We start from the raw sequence: 22,215 nt of genomic DNA on the forward strand, positions 1-22,215 counted from the left end.
TGATGTTACCGGACCGTTAGAATGGTTTATTGTTCAGAAGGGACCTGTTTTCGTCTGTACAGGAAGTGAAGCCCGTCTCTTCCGTTTTTAACCGGGCGCAGTTGAGCACGCGTACTGCGTACTGTGTTTTTCTACGGCAGATTGAAATATTATTTCGATCATATTCTGCTCATACGAACACGGCGATAATGGTAAGAATAGGTCTACTTATCACTTGAGCTATTAAATGTAATGTAGACGCACTGGAAGTCTGTTGACCGTTGGTTCTTCATTAGCTAACAGATGCTAAGCTTTACATTTGGACAAATATTCAAATGATTGTAAAGTGAAGCTGATGTTTATTATTACTGTAGCTTTAGCTGTATTTAGACATTATGGGGAAGAGCGAGAACATTTACATCAAGACATTCAATCGTGTGTAACTACAGTTACTCCTCTGTCATGTTTTAAATCATGAACACTAAACACTCATGCTTTATATTTCCTATAGAAACCCATTCTTCTGCAGGGCCATGAGAGGTCCATCACTCAGATCAAATACAACAGAGAGGGAGATCTCTTGTTCTCGGTAGCCAAGGATCCAGTGAGTGATAAACTAAAACCAAAACATCAAAATTTTTTTCAATGCATTTTTTGTGATTGTTTTTGCACATAAAATGTCGTTTTAGATTGCGAATGTTTGGTACTCTGTCAATGGAGAAAGGCTCGGCACTTATAATGGACACACTGGTGCCGTCTGGTGTGTGGATGTTGACTGTATCCTTGCTATAAGATCTTCTGTGTTGAGGAAATGCTAGAATTTCATTCCATTCATATATATATATATATACGTGTGTGTGTGTTTTTTCCTGAGACTTTTGGGTGTATTTGAATATTTCAACTGCAACACTCTTTACTACTTGTCATTTGTTATTGGAAAAATGTTTCTTAACGTGTTTCAAAGGGGACACAAAGAACGTCTTGACTGGATCTGCTGATAACAGCTGCAGGCTCTGGGACTGCGAAACAGGTTGGCAGTTTATTACCATATAAAATACTTATATCTGATTTGTGCTTTTCTTGACATAACAACTAAAGGATACATGTTTTTATGTTTAAAAACAATCACAATTGCTACTTTTTAGTATTTAAAAAAATGCTAAACTTTGTCAAGAATTTTAGCCTTTTGGTGTTTTTTCCTTTTTAATTGTTTTTTTAAATCGTAACATTCAATATTACATTTATATTTTTTAAACATTAATATTCTAAAATGAATTTGCGGTAGCTTACTTCTATTATTATATGCAAACAAACAATTCTACATTTACATTTATTCATTTAGCAGACGCTTTATCCAAAGCGACTTACAAATGAGAACAATAGAAGCAGTTAAACTAACAGTAGGTCAACAGATCATTCCACCAACAGAGAACAGTCATGGTAAAGGTCAGAGAAGGAGATTTTGTGCCTCTTTGAGATGGTACCACAAGATGGCATTCGCTAGCAGAGCGCAGGTTTCTGGATGGCACATAAGTCTGAAGTAATGAGTTTAGGTAAGAGGGAGCAGTGCCAGTGGTTGTTCTGCTGGCAAACGTCAGTGCCTTGAATTAAATTCGAGCGGCAACTGGCAACCAGTGCAATTTTGTGAGGAGAGGAGTGAAGTGTGCTCTCTTCGGCTCATTAAAGACCACTCTGGATGCAGCATTTTGGATCACTTGTAGAGGTTTGACAGAGCAAGCTGGAAGACTAGCCAGGAGAGCATTACAATAGTCCAGTCTGGATAGAACAAGTGCTTGGACAAGGAGTTGTGTAGCATGCTCTGTAAGGAAGGGCCTTATCCTCCTAATGTTGTGCAAGGCAAATCTGCAGGACTGGGCAGTTCTAGCAATGTGGTCTGTGAATTTCAACTGATCATCAATTACAACCCCAAGGTTCCTAGCTGACCTTGGAGTTATGGATGATGAGCCTAGCTGAATGGAGAAGTTGTGATGAAGTGTTGGGTTGGCCGGGACCACAAGTAGCTCTGTCTTCGCAAGGTTTAGTTGAAGGTGGTGGTCCTTCATCCAGCCAGAAATGTCTGTCAGACAGGCTGAGATACGAGCAGCTAGTGTCGGATCGTCAGGCTCGAATGAGGGGTAGAGTTGCGTGTCATCAGCGTAGCAATGATAGGAAAAGCCATTTTTCTGAATCACAGATCCTAGTGATGTCATGTAGATGGAGAAGAGGAGTGGTCTAAGCACTGAGCCTTGAGGCACCCCAGTAGCTAGATGTTGGGTCACCGATGCCACACCACTCCACGACACCCTAAAGGACCTACCTGAGAGGTAAGACTCGAACCATTGGAGTGCAGTTCCCGAGATGCCCTTCATCTTTAGGATTGACTGGAGGATCTGGTGGTTAACTGTGTCAAAAGCAGCAGACAGATCCAGCAGGATGAGAACTGAGGATTTTGAAGCTGCTCTTGCCAGTCTCAGAGCTTCAATTACTGAGAGCAGGGCAGTCTCAGTTGAGTGTCCGCTTTTGAAACCAGACTGGTTGTTGTCCAAGAGGTTATTCTGTGTAAGAAAGGAGGAGAACTGGTTGAAAACAACTTGTTCAAGTGGTTTCGTGACAAATGGAAGAAGAGATACCCGTCTTTAACTTAAGATGTGCTAGATTTAGAGTGGGTTTCTTAAGCAGTGGGGTTACTCTAGCCTGCTTAAAAGCTGTGGGGAAGGTACCAGTGTGAAGAGAGGTGTTTATGATGTGCGTGAGTGTGGATACAATTGAGGAAGAAATGGCTTGAAGTAGATTAGTGGGGATAGGATCAAGCGGACAGGTCGTAGGGCGATTGGAAAGGAGGAGTTTAGAGACTTCCGCCTCTGAAAGTAGAGAGAAGGAGGGTAGAATGTGTGCGTTTGCTGGTAAGATGTGTGTGTCAGTTTGTGGATTGGTAAATTGGCCGCTGATGGTGGTTGTTTTATCTATGAAGAATGTGGCAAAATTGTCAGCTGTTAGGGTTGAGAAGAGAGGAGAAGGTTTTGAAAAGCATGCGAGAGTCAGAAGAATTGATCGTTTTGTTGTGATAGTAAGCCATTTTAGCAGTAGAAATATTAGCAGAGAAGGAAGAGAGGAGGGATTGATAAAGACCCAGCCAGGTCTGTCGGATCTTTCGATTTGCGCCACTTCCTCTCTGCACCCCTGAGTTTAGAACGATGTTTGCGGAGAATATCAGATAACCAGGGGGCAGAGGGTGTGGTGCGGGCTGGCCTGGAGGAAAGGGGGCAGAAGTTGTCCAAGCAGGATGTTAAAGTGGAGAAAAGAGTATCAGTTGCACTGTTAGTATCTAGTGTTGAGAGCTGATCAGGTGGAGGAAGTGTGGATGAGACCAAAGAGGATAGGTGAGAGGGTGAAAGTGACCTGAATGACTTGAAAAAGATGTAATGAAATCAGCTTTGTTAACAGCGGACCCTCAGTTTCAGAGACCAATAGGAAAAGAGAATAAAGTATTAGAAGACACCAGAAGGGTGCGGAGATTGTTAGGATTGTACCGCCTCCGACGTGTGACATTTGATTTACGTATGTTAGTAATGGGAGGGATTTGAAAACACATAGTGTATGGAGCTCACAAACAGAAAGATCCAACGAAAAGTTGTAAAAATTCTAAATTATCAATGCTTTTTTTAAATCTTCAGGCAATCAAACCACCTATAATTTTTTTTGTTGAGATATAAATATTTTAAAACAAAATGGTTTATTTAAAAAAATAAAAATTGTCAATAACTTCAGGCTTTTGATGGGGTTTTTTCCCCCACATTTTTTTTGAATCGCTGGACATAGTCACATACTGCATACTGTTTTAAATATATTTATATTTTAAAATCAAATTGCATTAGCTTGTAATTATTGTTATTATTACTGAACTATTAAACATTTTCTTAATTTCAGAATTTTAATGCTTGTTTTTTTTCCACATTTATTTTACTATCTCGTCACACTATCAGCATATTGTTTTAAAAATATGAACTATTTAAAATCAAATCACACTTACAATTAATTCTTATTGACCAATTCAGAATGTTCATAATTTCTGGGTTTTTTTACAGTCTTGTCACCAATTACACATACAATCTTAAGCCCCCACAGAGAATATTAAAACAAATATTTTAAATTTAGAAATTGAAATGTTCATCAAAGGTGTTTTGTTTTTGTTTTTTTCGTATGAAATGTAACATCATGTCTTTACTGAATTGGTCCAGTGTTGTAAATTGAGCTTCTTTTAACAAACCATGCCATGAAAACTAATATGAAATGTCAATGTAAATGCTATGTTAACAAGCAGTGTATTGAATGATGTTTGTGTGTTGACTCCCTCAGGAAAGCAGCTGGCTCTGCTGGAGACCAGCTCGGCGGTGAGGACGTGTGGCTTTGACTTCAGTGGGAACATCATAATGTTTTCCACAGACAAGCAGATGGGCTACCAATGCTTTCTCAACTATTTCGACCTCCGAGACCCTCAGCAAATCGGTTAGTATTTTGACCACTGGCGATTAAAGCAGTACTGGCGATGCATCTGACAGAGGTCTTCATATTTTGTTTCTCTCCTACAGAGGACAACCAGCCATATATGTCTGTGCCCTGCAGTGAATCAAAGATCACCAGTGCTGTATGGGGTCCGCTGGGAGAGTTTGTGATTGCTGGCCATGAAAATGGAGAAATTAACCAGTTCAGTGCTAAGGTTTGTGACTATTGTTTCTTTAAGACTACCATTTAAAAGTTTGGGGTCAGTGAGATATTTATGTATTTATTTATTTCATTATTCTACTTTTATTCGGCAAAGATACATTAAATTGATTTAACACTAGAACTATATTAATTCCATAACTACTAGAACGACCATAGCGGTCATTCTGACCGTTCATACTTTGACGTTCATATGGCCGTACTGAACGTCATTTTCGTCATGTCATATCTACATTTGGACCTTCTCTTTAAGTTTTCCAATGAAGCTTTTAATTCCTGTCGTCATGTTATGACGTCATCGCCCTTAAAACAAGCACAAAAGCACTCCGCACTCACCACGTGAATAGACATGCAAAAAAGTTAGGAAACATCAAAGCTTCATACTGTTTAGTACAGTCCTGTTTGTAAATAAGTTCAATAATCAATACAAAATCGAAAAATAAATGGATCTACAATGTTACGATAGGTAATAATAAAGATCAGGACACAAAATTTAAATTCAAATGAATTGATTAATTGATAAATATTTTCTTTGTGCAATAAAAACAAATCTTATGATACAATAACTTATAACATATATACAAAAACAAAAACACTACCTATATGCATTTGAATACATTGTAAAAACTTTCATGGACACGTACACAGCACAATACAGTAGAAAACAGGCTAAGAAAAAACATGAACATTAGCTAAACAAGAAAACGAACTGCTTTAGAAAGATTAGTTTCAGTGAACAAAAAATATTAACCAAAAAAATCAGATTAACACGTTTTCCTCAAAGTGGGCTCTTTTGAACGGCGCAAACAACCCTCATCATTCACTGAGTTTACTCACAGTCCACACAGGTAAACACCGCCTTTTGTGTGCAGCTCCCACACACTACTTTGTGACACTTGGCACATGTCTCCTTGGTTTTATTTTTTTTGCAGTTCCTCCTTACTTGGCACTGCCGCCTTCTCTCCATCTGCTGCTGCTTCTGCCGGGAAATGTAGCGGACTTATGATATCTATAATGTGTGCGGTCAAAATGACCGCCATGGCCATTCTAGGTAGAAATAGTCAGAACTGTTTTGTGATTTTAATAAAACAACAGTGTCAGAATAAAATATACACATAATTAGGAAAAGTCAGAGTCCTACAGCCACATTGATTTTATTTTAACAAAGTTATTACACTGTAAAATTTTAAATGGGTCAAAATGACTGCCTTGGTAGTTCTAGTGTAAAAAGTAACAGTAAAGACATTTATAATGTTACAAAATATTTCAAATAAATGCTGTTTTTTTACTTTGTTCATCCAAGAATCCTGCAAAAAATAATGTATCACGGTTTCCATCAATATTTTAAGCAGCACTGCTGTTTTCAACATTGATACTAATATAAGAAATGTCTCTTAAGCAGCAAATCAGTATTTTAGTATGATTTTAGAAGGATCATGTGACATTGTAGACTGGAGTAATGATGCTGACAATTCAGCTTTGCCATCACAAGAATAAATTAAAATTTAAAATAGATTCAAATAGAAAACCGTTATTTTAAATTGTAATAATATTTCTGTTTTTGCTGTATTGTTGATTATATAAATGCAGCCTGAGTGAGCATAAATTACTTCAAAAACACAAAAAATTACCAACCTCAGACTTTTGAACATATGTATACTTTGTGAACTTGTATATTCCGTCACATACATTATAATGCACATGAAGAGATGATAGCTGTCTAATGTATGTGATTCTTTAGTCAGGGGAGGTTCTGAAGAAGGCAAAGGAACACACCAAACAAATCAATGACATCCAGTCATCTGTGGATCTCACGATGGTCATCACTGCCTCCAAAGACTGTACTGCCAAGGTTTGTGTTGGAAACTGAATGCTAAACTCTGGCTGAATTGAATCCTGGTTAGTTTGACTCACATACTGCTTTCCTTATTGTTCAGTTGTTTGACTCCGCAACCCTCGATCACATCAAAACCTTCAAAACAGAGCGACCTGTTAACTCCTCAGCCATCTCGCCCATCATGGATCATGTAAGTCTCTGAAATGTATTGTACTTTCCCTCGCACTGAACTTGTGTGTTATTCGTGTAAATGTTGTTTACGTTGTTAATAGCAGAGATGTAATGTGTTGCTCAGGTGGTGATGGGAGGTGGTCAGGAGGCCATGGAAGTCACAACCACCTCGACTAGGATCGGCAAATTCGAGGCCAGGTTAGTGTGTTTAATTTGAATGTGATCACCAGGGTTGGTACAAAACAAAAAACTTACAGTCATCAAAGTGTAATGGTTTAAAAAAAAATCCTTATCCAGTACTGCCACTCTCTTCTAGGTTTTTTCATGCGGCTTATGAAGAGGAGTTTGGGCGTGTGAAGGGACACTTCGGCCCCATCAACTGTGTGGCATTCCACCCAGATGGGAAAAGGTTCATACTCAACTTTTCCATGTGTGCATTTAAAGTGCCCCTATCATGTGTTTTGAGATATTACCTCTCATGTAGTTATTTATACAGCTGTTTGTGAATGGAAAGGGTCTGCAAAGTTTCAACATCAAACAAATGGAGTTATTTTCTCCCAAAAGAAAGAACCGAGTCTGAACTGCCTGAAACAAGTTGTCAGTAATTCCAGACTCACTTCCTGCACAAACCTATATAGGTTTGTAACAGATTTGCATAATGTATGTGGTCTTTATTGGCTGTCCGTGAACAATGTTTACTTTGACCCGCCCTCAAACACTGTAGTCGTAGCCGAGGCCTGGCAGAGATTGATTCGTGTTGTAGACATGTCGTGAAGACGCTGTTTTCTGCGCTGTGAGAACAAATCCATTTCCTAAGGATGAGGACCCCGGTTGGAATCGACACGGTAAAACGCGCGTTGAGGAAGCCTCTAGAGCTGAAATTCAGATATGCTAATGGACATTTTGTTTCAACACACACTGTTATCGGTAGACCAATCACAACAGATTGGGTCTTCTGACCAATCAGAGTACTTTTCTTTTTTTTCTTTTTTTTTACTTCGGTGCAAGTAAACAAAATTAGAAAGCTTAAAAATAGCATAATTGGGGCACTTTAAAGTTTTGAGAATACTTTACAGTTTAATTGGTTAACGTTAGTTGAACTTGAGAATGAGGTTAACATTAACTAGGAGCAATATTTTTTACAGCATTTATTCATCTTTGTTAATGTTAACAATAATTAATTTTAATAAATTAATTTATTAAAGATTAATAAATGCTGTAAAAATATATTGCTCCTAGTTAATGATACCTTATGTTAACAAATGTAACTATTGTAAAGTTTACCAAAGTTTCTTAGAACAGTTTTTCTGAGCTGCTGTCATATTTTGCTATTGTTATCCTTAATTATTTTATTCTACAAGTTAAAGATTTCACTGTCTTCCACCCACAGTTATAGCAGTGGAGGAGAGGATGGTTACGTCAGAATTCATTACTTCGATCCCCACTATTTTGATTTTGAGCTTGAGGCGTAATAACCTTTGATCGCCAGCATTCCCAACATCCAAGACAGACCACCATTTGAACACACCGGTAAAACCTGATCGACTACACGAGGCCAAACATGGAGTTTTATACGGCCACCTTCATACAAATATTGCATTTAAAGCATTTGATGCAATGTGTATTTAAAGAATTTAGCATTCTGAATAAACTGAGTTTGAGAGATAAAGTGGCCTGTTTTGTCATTGCATCACTGTAGAAAACACTGATATTGGCACGTTTGGTTTAACTAATACAAGGTTAGCAATAACATATATTGGGTATCATGAACTAACAAAATGTTTGGGGTAATTGTACTATTGTTTATTGCACACATTAACAGGGTTAGGTGTGTATGTTAAAGTTGCCAAACCATTTGATTTAAGAAATTGAGACATACTGTTTTGAAACCTTACGCCACTAAGGGGTGTTGATCTCAAGAGAAAAACGTCACCAGTATCTAGTTGTTTTAAATGATTTTTGGTCAGTTTGTTAGCAGATAGCAGTAGATGTGTGGCCTGAGTTCATGACAGGAAGCTCCATGGCCATAGCGGTTTCAGTAGTGACTGAATGATGGAAGTGACAGAGTGATGAATGATTTGCAAAAGCCTCTAGGATGGCTATGTCAGGGGAATGTTCTATGAAACAAAATGCAATATGAATATACATTTAATATAAATAATCGCTTTTATTTTCTTATAAATTAAGAAAATTTTCTTTTATTATAAATCTCCTCAACCATCAACAGTGTGCAGTGACGGCAGCTATATTGCGCCAGAATGCTCAGAACACACCAGCTTATTGGTGGGAGGAGACTGAGTGATTAAGCCAATCAGTGTATGTATATATATATATATATATATATGTGTGTGTGTGTATACTGTATATATACACACTATAGGAATGAATGAAAGGCCGATGGGCAAATTTGGCCAGGATTTGGTTACACCCCTACTTTTTTTCCATCCTGGGATTTTTAATGACCAGTCAGGACCTCGGTTCAACGTCTCAATATTTATTGCACCCAGACAGGAATGTTCAATTGTGTTGATAGAAAAAATTATACATTTCTAGTTTCAACATCATTTGTTCTTCAGAAATTGTGCGACCATTAAAAATGTGTACCAATTTACTCATGGAGCCACACTGAGATCCATGTATCTCTGGAAATTAACCACATTGGGTCTTAAAAATTAAGAAACCAAAAGAAAAGTTTAAGAATTAGAATCTAGAGGGATATTACAATATCTTTAATATGAGTTAAAGGCATGCAAACTTTGCACGTGCTTTTTCCCATTTTTGAACTGTCACCATTGGCATATAATGCAACAAAGATTAACAATCAAGTAAAAGACCTACAAATCTTGGTGTAAAAATAAAATAATGCTGTCCTAAATATTGTTTACCCCTTGTAGTCCAACTCCAAATAAGTCAATATACATTCACTACATGTAATATTTTGGCTTCCCTCAGGAATTTTATTTCTTTTACAAAATAAATTTGGTTGATTTCAAACGGAATGACCCAAATGTGTTCATGTCTGAGGAACCTTTATACACATACTTAACTGTAGACACTGAAATGACACAGTTTGAGTGTCCCTTATTTTCCTTTGATGATGATTGACAGGACTGAATGATTGCACTCCTCTCAAACCTATGTTTGAAACTTCATTAAAGATTACACAAAAATAGATATGGACAAGACTACTGTCAAAACCAAAAGTAGTCGGTTGATTTTGCTTATAGTTAAGGTGATGAACAGTCAGTTTAAATGCCAAAATGTATCATTGCAAAATGATCAAATATTGATAAAATGCAAGACATTTTCACCTATAGAGAAATTGTTAAAATTTATTTTACATCACTCATTTTATATTTACATACTATAAAGAAATCAAGATGAAATGTTAAAATATTGATTAGTGCAGTGCTTCATGAACAATTAGTATAATTGTTTATACTAACAAGTTAGTATAAAACTACCAGATTTTCAACAAGCTGTGAACAAAATATTGTGTTTGTGCAAGATCAATGAAATCCACAAATGTCAGAGAGTTTCTCTTTATTTATCAAAGTCATTGTTATAATAAGGACATTTCACAACCACTGAACTCTGGAACTCCAAACTGCTATTTCTGGTCAGCCGTGTGACTGACCTGCTAGCGTAACCACAACAGAAAAGAATCTGGAATCTAACAGCAATACAGCAAGTCTTTGCCAAGCCCCACCAGACAGGAGAAAAAAAGTTCAATACAGAGCCATCCAAGACAGACACCTTAATAAAAACAAACATTTAGCGCTTAAAAACGAGGTAAAGGACATTGTACTCAAACAGCATCTGCAGGGAAAACTAAATAAGAGCGGCCAATAAGTGTGTCAATCCATGATTTAAAAGAAATTCGAGGGGAGGGCTTCCCATGATGGGAGAGAAAGATGTGCTATATCTGGTCCTGTTGGAGGTGCTTTTGTTGGTAAACAGAAACAGAAGGATTAAAGGTGGGAGGCAAACAAACATGGTTCCAAAGCACAAAAAAAAGAAAAGAAACATCTGTCATTTCACACTTGTAAATGTAAAAACTTTTATACCGCTTCATTAGATTACAAATAGTAAAACGAGTCTTACAAAATAATTTACAGTCCTTAGCTCAGGACTAGAGCTAACATCTAATGTGTGTTTGTGTGTGTGGATTTGTCATTTGAGAAGATGGTGTATGACAATTTACGTTCATGCATCCAGGAGAACCAAATGTCCATTTCTCAGACAGTTTTTAATTCTTCTTTTGGCCTGTAACAAAAAAATAATAATTCAAGCAATTATCTTTGCAAATATTATAGAGCTAATGTAAGTGTTAATATACGCTACAGTACATCAACGATACATTTGTGTAACCAACAGTAGTAAAAAACGTAATATTACTATTTAAAAAAGCTTTTCTATATTAACAATTTTGTAGGATTCTTTCAAAAGAACAGCATTTATTTGAAATAGCAATCTTTTCTAACATTATAAAATGTATTTACGGTCACTTTATCAATGTATTGTGTCCTTGCTGAATACATTTCTTAAAAAAGCAGCAGGCTTATAAAACCATTAAAGCCTACCGAGTGCAGGCTTTATACGTTAAAACTAGAAAACCTGGGCACATGTTTCAAAACCCACATTGTGAGAGAACTTACCCCTTTGTGTCCATCTTTTCTTCTGAAGCTTTCTCCTCTTCTTTAACATCTGGTATCAAATGGGAAGGACACAGTGTCAATTTCACACTTATTTCATTTCTCTTAACTATAATGCAATTACTTTTTTATATAAAGTACGCAAATGCTTTAAAGTACGTTTGGGCTAATTATTGCAATATCACAGAAGTTTAACTTGTTCATGCAAATATGAATTAAAAGAAACCAGCTGTACCTGTTGGCTCACCTTTCTTCTCTTCTCCATCCTTCTCTTCTTCGGTCTTCACTCGTTTAGGCTTCTTGTAATTGGCTGCATTTCTCCGGCCGCCTTGTCCTTCGTCCTCGGAGTCTGAGAACTCCTCATCGCAAGCTATCCGCTTGTCATGGGCACGGACTGGAGACAAGAAAAATAACATGCATTCATTCAAACTCTGCCTTCATGGAAACACTCAGATCTAAACACACTCAGATCAAAGCATCAGTGCACATGAAACCAATCCACAACGACAAGTCAAGATGTTCAATTCCGCATCTTTACATGTTTGACTGTCCTTGATATAAGAGAACAAAAAGGGAATAAAGCTGGCACTCACTGGAGATGCGTTTGTCAGGGTCATCCTCCTCATCTCCACTGTCTTCCTGAACAGCATCCTCCGGGATCGCCTGCATCTGAACCCCTGGGGCGTGAGGCAACATCCGCAGATTCTCAAACAACCGCTGTCTGTAGAGAAAAAAAAAGAAAAGAAAAAAAAAAGACAAAATATCAAACCATCTCAATGTACAACCTGCAGATATGTAATGGATATTTAATTATACGTTTAAATTAGCATATCAGACTCAAATCATTTTTTGCAACGAGCAAAATGAAAGCACAAACCCAATTGAGCTTGCAATTGCTTAATGAGTAATTGTTTCTGCCTAAATGAATACATGTTCGCTAACTGCATGATATGGATCATCTTCGAACTGTACCTCTGATAAAATAGATACAAGCATTTTTAGTAAAGCTGCTTTGAAACGAAATGCATTGAGATAAGTGCAATACAAATAAGTGAGAATTGAATGGAGCATGTGTAGCTAATCATTCCACTCACTTGATCTTTTCCAGATAGTCATTTGTATTCTGATTGGTCATGTTGGAGGGGCTGATGTGAAGCTTGAAATCGGGTCCAAAATACTCAAAGTAGTCATTGTACGGGAGCTCTGATGTAACGAAAGAAGTTAAAGGGTGTTCACCATCGAAAGAACAAAACATGACAATCTAACAAAACAACAATCAGAGATTGTCACCATTGGGAATTGTGCTGTCCAGCGCTACAGCTGTCTCATAGGTCCAGCAGCGGGCCACGTTCCTGATAGTGTAGCCTCCACCTCCCAGCATGAGCAGGGGCAGGTTAAAGCTCTTCATGTACTCCACACACTTAGCATGACCTAAAACAAAAAGAAAAGCATGGGGTTTGGTTAGACACAAATATCAACAGCTTTAAGGCAAGCTCACAAGGATCAATAGCCAAATCAGTACTTGTAGCGATCGCAGATACTCATTAAGTATAGTTAATTCAGCTAGTCTTACAGTCCCGTAGCGTTAGCTTGCCCTTAGAGACTTATCTGGGGGTTTGATTGAGTTTGATACCTTTGATGGTGAGGTTGAAGCAGCCCAACCTATCTCCAGACAGAGAGTCAGCGCCGCACTGGAGCACCACAGCACTGGGCTGGTACATCTCCATCACTTTGGCCATGATCTGCAGGACATTTAGAAACACTCATTCATTTCACTGCCAAAATGTGCTTGTCGTCTTAAATTGCAATGAGACTTTTTATAGAATGTAAAGGTTAACAAACGTACAGGTTTGAATATGGCTTCGTAGGATTCATCATCGATACCATCCCTGAGCGGGTAATTTACAGCGTAGTATTTTCCCTTCCCTGCGCCAATATCCTACAAAAAGAAAATAAGGATATTTAGTTACATGCCCACTTTATAAAAAGTCATTTAACTTGCAGGGACTTACTCTGAGGTCTCCGGTACCAGGGAAATACTCTCCGTATTTGTGGAAGGACACTGTCATGACACGGTCAGTTGTGTAGAAGGCTTCCTCAACTCCATCACCATGATGAATGTCAATGTCGATGTAAAGCACTCTTTGATGGTACCTGGAAAGATTACAGAAGGCTTTGCTTAATGTCAAAATGTGTTTGAAGTAACTAAAAAATTTTTTTTTAAAAAAGATTCTTTGTACAAGAGCTCAAACTTAAATTCTATGAAATTTGTTAATGCTACCAGTCTTTTTAAAAAACAAAACGTTTTTGAAAGGAGTCATATGCTTTCCAAGGCTGCATTTATTTGATCAAAAATACAGAAAATGGTTCTAAAATATGAATCATTTTAAAATATTCGTTTTCTATTTTAATGTACTGACAGCTGAATTTTCAGCAGCCACCAGTTCAGAGATTATTCTAATATGCCACTTTGTTGCTAGTTTTCTAACTTAAATTCTTCCCTGACCCAAAAAATGATAAGTGCTCTCATCACGTGCAGCGGTACGGTCAAAAATGCTGCATCTGGAACTGCATGGGAGGATAATATATGAGCCGCTGACATGTTGCAGTACTCTTCTTCAGTGTTTAATGCTTTATTTAAAATCACAACCGAATAAATGAAATCCTCTGAAGCCCAATTTATACTTATGCGTCGAACTCACGCCGTAGCTACGCCGTAGGCTGTGCGTAGCGCGCGTACCCTTCGGCGTACCCTGACGTGCACCTCTCCAAAAATGTAACGACGCGTCAATTCTATGCGGACGCAAGCGCTGTGATTGGCCTGCTAGAACCCCTCCCTCGGGTTTCACATGCTCCCGCTCCATGTGTATTTGCGTGTCAACGCGGACAACGACGCAGAAGTATAAATGAAAACCAACGCGTAGTCTATTGCGTAGAGGCTCCGGCGTAGGTCCGACGCAGAAGTATAAATTGGCCTTAAGCCAGACAAGCAAATTATTACATTATGACGTCACTGATGGGTAATAACCTGATTTATCAATAAAGTCCTGTAAACGTGGTTTTACTTGCGTTGTCGGCTTATTGGTTTACATGTAAACCCGGACAACAGGTTATTTAAATAAGCTGATTTTTGGGAGTTATACTGGTTAGTACTGGTGTGCATGTAAACGGCAAAGTTCCATTACTGTAGTCTTCAGTGAGCATATCACAGGAATTAGATTAACAACATGACTGAACTTTTGATCATAAAGACAGCCGTGGTGAGCATAAGATGCCTTCTTTCAAAAACATTTTCTATGTAAAGAGCATACTTGAGTAGTTCCAGAATGGCCAGTACGATGTCGTTGACATAGCAGAATCCAGACGCCTCAGATTTCTTGGCATGATGAAGGCCTCCAGCCCAATTAATGGCAATGTCTGTTTGCTGTTTGTTGAGTTTCACAGCCCCAGCTGAGAATTATTAGGGAAAAAACAACAACTTTTAACTGTGCCAAACATAATTAAACCTTAAGCAGACTCTGTGATTGAAAATAAAAACACTTACCAACAGATCCACCTGTTGAGAGCTGACAGAACTCAAATAAGCCATCAAAGACAGGACAATCCTCCCCTACGTTAACTGCAAAGAGAATAAAACACCTTCACTGTACATCCAAGACATGAAAAGTCCAAAGTAAAGTAACTTGTATGACAGTTAAATTTGCTGCAGTCTTTTCATTTAAGACTTTACAACTGATCATCTTGAGCAAAGAAAAAACATCAACTCACATCTCTGCATCTGCTTGCTGTACTCAGACATGTTGTCTGGGCGGATGGAACGAAGGAACTTGATGTAGTCGTCACTGTGGTACTTGGTCATTTCTTCAGCATTGGCCTTATGAGGCCGCTAAAATGTGCAAACAAATTAGCTTAGCAAAAAACCTGGGGGGTTCCTAAAATATAAAAATTAGAGATGCATTTTCCTTACATAAATTTCCATTTTCCTATACAGCCCATAGTTGAGCAGGAGGTTGTGGGTCATCCGGATTCTGTGGGGTTTCATCGGATGACCCTGGCCATAGTAGTAATTCCCAACATCTCCTGTAGAAAAATAATAGTCGTCATAAACAGAATATTGTCTGATACTCTTGGTTTTATTGAAGACTAAAGTTATTTGAAAAAATCTGACTGTTCTATAAAGTCAGCAATAATTAATATTTCAAACAGGCCTTGAACTACACACAAAGCCAACTGCAAGATTCAACCAGGTTATTAATATTATCACACTCCGCAACACAATATGTGACTACAACAAGGGAAGAAAGGGCCAAACAGCATGGAAAAACAAAGACAACAGCTCCCGTTACAAACGAGGGCATCATTCACACACGCTCGGAGTGATGCTACTAGCAGTGAATCAATGAAAGCAACGAGCTCATTTCATATGAACTCTTACGGCCCGTGGTGTGAAGCTAATTTTATCATCGCTATTTGAGGGAGATAAAGACACGTTTAAAAGTGTATGCAATATATCGCACTAGCAAAGAGAGAGTGAATTTTGCTGGCGTTAGCTCCATGCTGTTAACAGTGAATAAGAACAACAGGATGAATAGCAGATAGTACGCTAAGCTAACACTAGCATGAGCACCGTGCGGCTAAACCCGGCTAACAATTAAGCAGCACTCAAAGGAACTTAACCATTGGGCAGAATTTATCCAGAGCAGGCACCGGGTTTCATTTCTATGAGAATAAAAGCTCGATATTTCACCCGTAAAAATGCAATTCTTACCGTCATAATAATAGCAAACTTTCTTCTTTGTTCCTTGAGAACTCAGCGCCATTTTACCCTCCAATTACAGCCTGCGCCTGCCGGGCTTTCTGCGCACTGAGGAACGTCAATAGCAACTTGTCTCGGGTAGATTTCAGCCAATCACAGTTCAAATTCCATCACGGAGGGCGTGAGTCTTGAATTTCTCCGCAAATCATTTCACTTGCTGTCTTAATCATGTTTTTAGGTCTAGTTCCATTTACTCTACAGCTGTTTAAACGTCTGCAAGTTACATTTAGACTGAAAATATAACAATCACGGAATAATTTTAATAGTTTATTTATGACTTTCAGTTCTTTCATTGGTTTATTCACGACTTTTTCTTCTATAGTTATTTACTCATCATAAACGATATCAATTAAGGATTGCAAAGGATGCACTTTTTTCCTCAGCAATGCTAGAGGAAAGATTATCTACCAGCAGTTCTCAATAGATTACTTAGGTCTACAAATTTTAGTCCATTACCGATTACAAATTACGTGATGAAAATTGTAGTTAGCGAGATTTACATGAAGACCTGACAACTTGTTGATTACTTTTGATCTAATCTAACTGTTTGTCACAGATTTGGATCATGAAAAGGTTAATTAAAATTAATTAAAACACAAAATGAAAAATGAACAAAAAAATCTAAATGAAACACCAAAAGTACAATAGTATTGTAGTATTTGTGTGTGTGTGTGTGTGTGTGTGTGTGTGTGTGTGTGTGTGTGTGTGTGTGTGTGTGTGTGTGTGTGTGTGTGTGTGTGTGTGTGTGTGTGTGATCAATATCTGAGAGCTGTGAACATCCAAATGTGTTGATAATTTATTGAAATTTTAACTTTGGACACCCTTAATCTCAGATACACTTCAAGTAAATATTTTAGGCCAAATATTTGGCATACAAAATAGTTAGAATTTTGCATCACATTAATAAATAATTATTTACACAATGGAGAAAAAAGAGTGACATTACACAGCCAAAGTCTTCAAGGTTTTAGATACTTTCCCAAAGACTTCCAGAATCAATAATTAGTGGATATGATGAAGACATAATGTTTAACAGCTGTTGATCGGCAGTGTTTATAACTTGCATTACATGGTACAATTGATTGAATTGTGCGTTTGTCCCCAAATTCAAAAGCATGGATTGAAAATGTATTTACATGATATAAAAAATATGAAGGGCATTTTCTAGTGATGCAGACCACAGACACGATGTTGGCATTTATGGGGTAGTTTCTAGAATTATGAACAGGCCATTTTGACATTACAAATACCATCCATCTGTGGTAACTGTCAGACCATTTATATATCTGTAAACAGTTTAAAAGATATCCCAAAAATTAATTTGTGTAAATTTTTAAAGATATTTCAAAAACTCAATTTACCTTTGCAACACTAATGCTGTTGGGTTGGAACACATGATTACACAGTAGGCCTAAATGATGTTTTTGTGTCATTTTGTGCCTTTGCGTTTGAAAGACAAAAGCCTTCCAAACACATGATTAAATGACTCACTGTTAAATCAATCCATTTGTGTGAATAATATGCAATCATGTATCAACAAAAAAGTAACTGTAATCTGATGAGCATTTAAAGGGATAGTTCACCCAAAAATTTGAATGGGCCCAAACCAAATTGATGGGCCCCATTGACTTCCATAGTACCCACCCAAGAATTTTCATTTTTGGGTGAACTAACCCTTTGAAATGAAGGCTAATATAATCAAATTTTGGAATCTGATTATATAATCAGTTACTACCCAGTACTCTTCTGTCTACCAGTATATCTGAAACTGCCATCCTCTCATTCCACCAAGGTTAACAGGAAGTGATACTGTGTGATTCTGCAGCAGACACATAATCCCTTCTTTCGTCATAATTCATGCAGCATAGGTTGCACATATTCTCTATTCTGCCAGATGATGCATATGCCTATAAACATTTTAATTTATTAACATAGAAGAGGGTGATAAAGAGAATAAGTGCCAAAAAGGAACAAGAGAGAGTGTTAAATGTTTTAATTCAATGCTTAAATTTTACCATTTGCATTAAAACGCAATTCAAAGAGATGGTGCTTTAACACACACACACACACACACACACACACACACACACACACACACACACACACACACACACACACACACACACACACACACACACACACGAGCGTTTGTTTAATCAGAATGGAGATGCAGTAAAACAAAACAGCCTTTTTCAGAAACCCAACACTAAGTGCAATAAATATTTCTAAACATTTGCAATACAGCAATCCGACACACGATGGCGCCATAAGATTACATTTGATTCCCTAATCCCCAGCGATAAATCTGTTGCCATTACCAGAGACAGACGGGGGAAATAAATAAATAAATAATACAGATATGTTTATGTGTGTGTATATAAATTAATTACAACGTGATGGTTACTCATCCAAAGACGGTAAAGGATAAAAATAGAACAGCAAGCAATGTTTTTCAGTTTTATAATCCCATGAATTTATAAATGAATCGACCTATAATTATCCTCACAGAAATCTTCCACATGCTAATTAGAAAAAAAGTTTAACCATTAATGATTGAAAACTGCATTTTTTTTTTTTGCCAAGCAAAATCGTGTGAGGTTGAATGAACCATGAATGAAATGTGAAGCATAAGCATGTAACGAAATACAAATGGCTAGATTATTTAATTATATAATTTTACTTAACTGTGGGATTTGCTCATTTTTTAGGGGAATTGGGCTTTTACAATGGTACCTCAGTCTTATATCAAGATACTTCAATTTGAAGTAAAGTAAATTGATTTTACATACATACTGTATTTAAACATGGCCACATTTACTTATTCGGTTTTTGGCTATTCATAAAGGATCTATATGGGACGGTCAGTATGAGGTTTTCTATTTTCCCAAGTGGATAAATTTTACATGTCTGAATGTATAAAGTGGCTCATGAGTGACTTCTGTAAAAACATATCCATCGTGAAGAAGGACAAACACAAAGTGAACAACTGTAGGTAACCAACATTTATTTACCATTATCAACTTTACAATAAAACCAGTAACATCTTTAAACATTAGCAAAATAAAGAACAAAATTGGTCAAATGTATTTACAGAGACCAAAAAGCAGATCAAGGCTCACATTTAACACATAACAACTCTGCTTCTTTTAAAACTTCAAATGTGAACATAGCAAGCTCAAATGTGTTTTTATTTTGTTTTGTTTTTTTTAAAGCCAAGATGTAAATTAAAATGCGATTTCAAACAAACGAGACAAAACCTTCTGGATATTTAAAATGGTTCTCTATACACCACAAAATACTTAAATTTGGGTTAAAATATAGGAATGTAGAAAGTTGGCAAGTCTTTTTCGATTTCCTTTTTTTTAACAGTCATTATATGTGGTGATGTTTATCTTGCACAATTCATCAGTATGGTCGCATCTATTCGGTGGTGGGCTTGAAAGATGCTCCTTGATTCCATTCTCAACTCACTCTTGCACAGACATCCTGCTTCCAAAAGGTTTCGGCTTACGCTCGGAATTCCAGATCTTTGAGCCATAATCAGGGAAGTGAACTAGTGAATCTAGTCTGTCATTTGTTATTAATCTTGAAGAAAGTGGCACGAGGAGTCTTTTTTTCACATACATGTGTATATATACATATACATATATCCATGTATATATACATATGTATACATATACACATATATATAAATATATATTTTTTCTTGGAAAAACAGTTCACAAAGTCCTTTGTGAAGTACAATCACTCCTTCTGTTCGGATGGTGCAGGTGTTGAGCTGGTCTCCTCTGTTGGTTTTGTGGGCTCTGCAGCAGGGGCAGCAGCCTCTTCCTTGGGGGCAGCAGGCTCCTCAGCCTTGGCTGCAGTTTCCTCAGCCTTGGGGGTCTCGGCGGGGGCGGGTGTCTCCTCGGCCTTGGCCTCCTCCTCCTTCTTCTCCTCAGCGGCCGCCCCGTTCTCCTCTGGCTTCTCTTCGGTGGCCGGAGCAGCAGCAGCCTCTTCCTTCACCTCAGCGCTCTTCTTGGTCTTCTTCAGCGAGATGCCCTTGAATTTGAAGGAGTTCTTCAGGGAGAACTTCTTCTTCTTCTTCTTGGGGGTCTCCTTGGTGGCCTCGCCCTCTGGTTTGGCGGGCTCTCCCTCTGCGGCGGGCGCAGGCTCGATGGCATCGCCGGCTCCAGCTTCAGATTCCTTGGCTGCCTCCGCAGAACCGTTAGTGGTGGCGGCGTCTCCCTCTGCCTTGGCAGAGACATCACCATTGGTCTTAACGTGACCGTTCTCCTGAGAAAAAGAAAAACAAAATTGACATTAAAAATTAATGCAACAGAAACCAATATGTTTGAATATTCACTATGGGTCTGCAATGTACACATATGTAGCAGGGCATTCCCTCAATCGTCGACGACACATCAGTGACCCGTCACGTAAATAATGCATGTCTTCGAGGTGACGCCTTGCAGTACCGCACACCACCGAGCGAGGGCGATAGAGCCATACCGAACACTCACAATGCGAAACGAGACGGCAGCTTTGGAACAAAAGACTCAGATCGAGCGAGGCACGATGGAGAATTTCATTGATTTTCATTCACAATTTATCCATCGACGATAGGATAACTACAAACGTCGATTTAAAAAAAGTAACGTAAAATATAAGTACACTCATTGATAAGAAAGACGTTTTGTCACATAAATCCTCAAAAGCTTGACCAAGTGTGGACTCTCGTCTCAATGTCTAGACTTTAAAGCTCGTGCGTCTGCAAATTAAGACTCCACGCGCTTCATAGAAAAAAAAATCAAGCAGAACCAGACATAACCTCACGAGACTATTTATTTTTTTATAATGAAATAAAAAAAAAAGGACAACTGATAAACTAACACAAAAATGTATCGAATAGAACGTATAAAAATACTGGAATAAAAATAATTGAAAAACAAAACTATGTTCTTAACACCAATTACAACCACATTTTCCAGATCTATCGCAACCCCCTGCTGTTAACCTATGCATAGTGAATACGTGCAGCATCCTCCTACACTGGCATTAATGGAGATCGCATGGCAACAACACCGACCGTCTCCAAGCGCTAGAAACGGACTTTAACGGCCGAAATAAATCGTGAACACTTAAAAAAAATCCGCTTTCAGCTTAAGACAAGAAACCGTGTTTAAATAGCCTTATGTGATTCTCTCGAAAGAAACCGTTCGGTTTTCCCGCCTGCCACGAGACATGAAATGATAAATAAGACAATGAATAAATGGTATACTTCTTCTATTTCGTTGTTTTCCCATTAAAATCACCGCCTTTTTCGTCACACTCAGAGTGATGCTTAAATGGCAGACGGTGGTTTTGCAACTCTCGCCGAAGCACTTGTTGGTCAGATGTGGGTGTGTCGCAGATGGGGAGATGAATTACCTGTCCGTTAGTCTTGACGGCAGCCGGGTCAGCAGCGGCGGCTTTCCCCTCCACAGCCACTCCTCCCTTTGATGCCTGGGATCCCATTATGCTTAATGTGGTTTTAAAGTAAATTAAAAAGAACTCAAATTCAGGTAGGTGGAAGAATAATCCAGACCAAATGGCGTAACGTGCATCCAAAGGCGCGAGGAAAGTTTTTTTTTTCCTTTATAAGGAAAACTTGAGATGATCCACTGTCTTCCACCCGTGAGCGTCGAAGGCGACCTACTACTACCAGTTCTAGTTCCACAGCGCTTCAAGATAACCAAAAGCCCCGCCCATGGGCGTGCCTCGGGAACTCGAACCAATCTGAGGCGCGGCTCCGCCCATTCATTGAACCCTCCATGTCCCACCTCTTTGATTCCACTTTACGTCCATGGAAATAGAAAATGGCATGAAACTAGAAAGAAGAGGGAACCAACAGGGTGACTTGTTGAATTCTCTGCTTACTGAAAGCAATGGGGTTTCAGTTTAATTGAACCCATTCACCCTCACAGTAGAACTAAAGCATTTATGACATGTCCGTGGTGAATGTAGCATACTCTGTAGTCCAATATACTCGACTCACTGTCCTCAAAACAACAGTA

The 22,215-nt window shown here is 38.2% G+C and overlaps 3 protein-coding genes across 4 annotated transcripts; 1 reads left to right on the forward strand and 2 right to left on the reverse strand.

Annotated features, from left to right (window-relative positions):
• The first annotated feature begins 48 nt into the window (after positions 1 to 48).
• eif3i (eukaryotic translation initiation factor 3, subunit I) lies at positions 49 to 8,378 on the forward strand. The gene is made up of 11 exons (XM_077196423.1): positions 49 to 191; positions 491 to 583; positions 669 to 756; positions 944 to 1,009; positions 4,336 to 4,485; positions 4,569 to 4,696; positions 6,443 to 6,553; positions 6,639 to 6,728; positions 6,834 to 6,907; positions 7,026 to 7,118; positions 8,100 to 8,378. Exons 1-11 carry the CDS (start codon positions 189 to 191, stop codon positions 8,179 to 8,181), a joined length of 978 nt encoding a protein of 325 aa, XP_077052538.1. The 5' UTR covers positions 49 to 188; the 3' UTR covers positions 8,182 to 8,378.
• Positions 8,379 to 10,237: 1,859 nt separating this feature from the next.
• On the reverse strand, positions 10,238 to 16,277 carry hdac1 (histone deacetylase 1). 2 transcript variants are annotated; one of them, XM_077196420.1, is made up of 14 exons: positions 16,133 to 16,277; positions 15,332 to 15,444; positions 15,133 to 15,250; positions 14,909 to 14,983; positions 14,676 to 14,814; positions 13,377 to 13,518; positions 13,211 to 13,303; positions 12,998 to 13,106; positions 12,655 to 12,795; positions 12,459 to 12,567; positions 11,958 to 12,085; positions 11,600 to 11,758; positions 11,368 to 11,416; positions 10,238 to 10,975 (listed from the first exon to the last, which is right to left on the reverse strand). In XM_077196420.1, exons 1-14 carry the CDS (start codon positions 16,182 to 16,184, stop codon positions 10,948 to 10,950), a joined length of 1,455 nt encoding a protein of 484 aa, XP_077052535.1. In that variant the 5' UTR covers positions 16,185 to 16,277; the 3' UTR covers positions 10,238 to 10,947. The 2 variants fall into 2 exon arrangements, with proteins under 2 accessions (XP_077052535.1, XP_077052536.1); XM_077196421.1 differs by having other exon boundaries at positions 11,612 to 11,758; positions 16,133 to 16,267.
• A 2,890-nt stretch (positions 16,278 to 19,167) lies between these two features.
• marcksl1b (MARCKS-like 1b) lies at positions 19,168 to 21,861 on the reverse strand. Its single transcript, XM_077196380.1, has 2 exons — positions 21,590 to 21,861; positions 19,168 to 20,455 (listed from the first exon to the last, which is right to left on the reverse strand). Exons 1-2 carry the CDS (start codon positions 21,674 to 21,676, stop codon positions 19,925 to 19,927), a joined length of 618 nt encoding a protein of 205 aa, XP_077052495.1. The 5' UTR covers positions 21,677 to 21,861; the 3' UTR covers positions 19,168 to 19,924.
• Between the last annotated feature and the right edge of the window lie 354 nt (positions 21,862 to 22,215).

Source organism: Siphateles boraxobius, unplaced genomic scaffold, assembly GCF_051911475.1.
Source record: "Siphateles boraxobius isolate OS27281-9 unplaced genomic scaffold, OSU_SipBor_1 35, whole genome shotgun sequence".
In the NCBI taxonomy this organism is placed as follows: domain Eukaryota; kingdom Metazoa; phylum Chordata; class Actinopteri; order Cypriniformes; family Leuciscidae; genus Siphateles; species Siphateles boraxobius.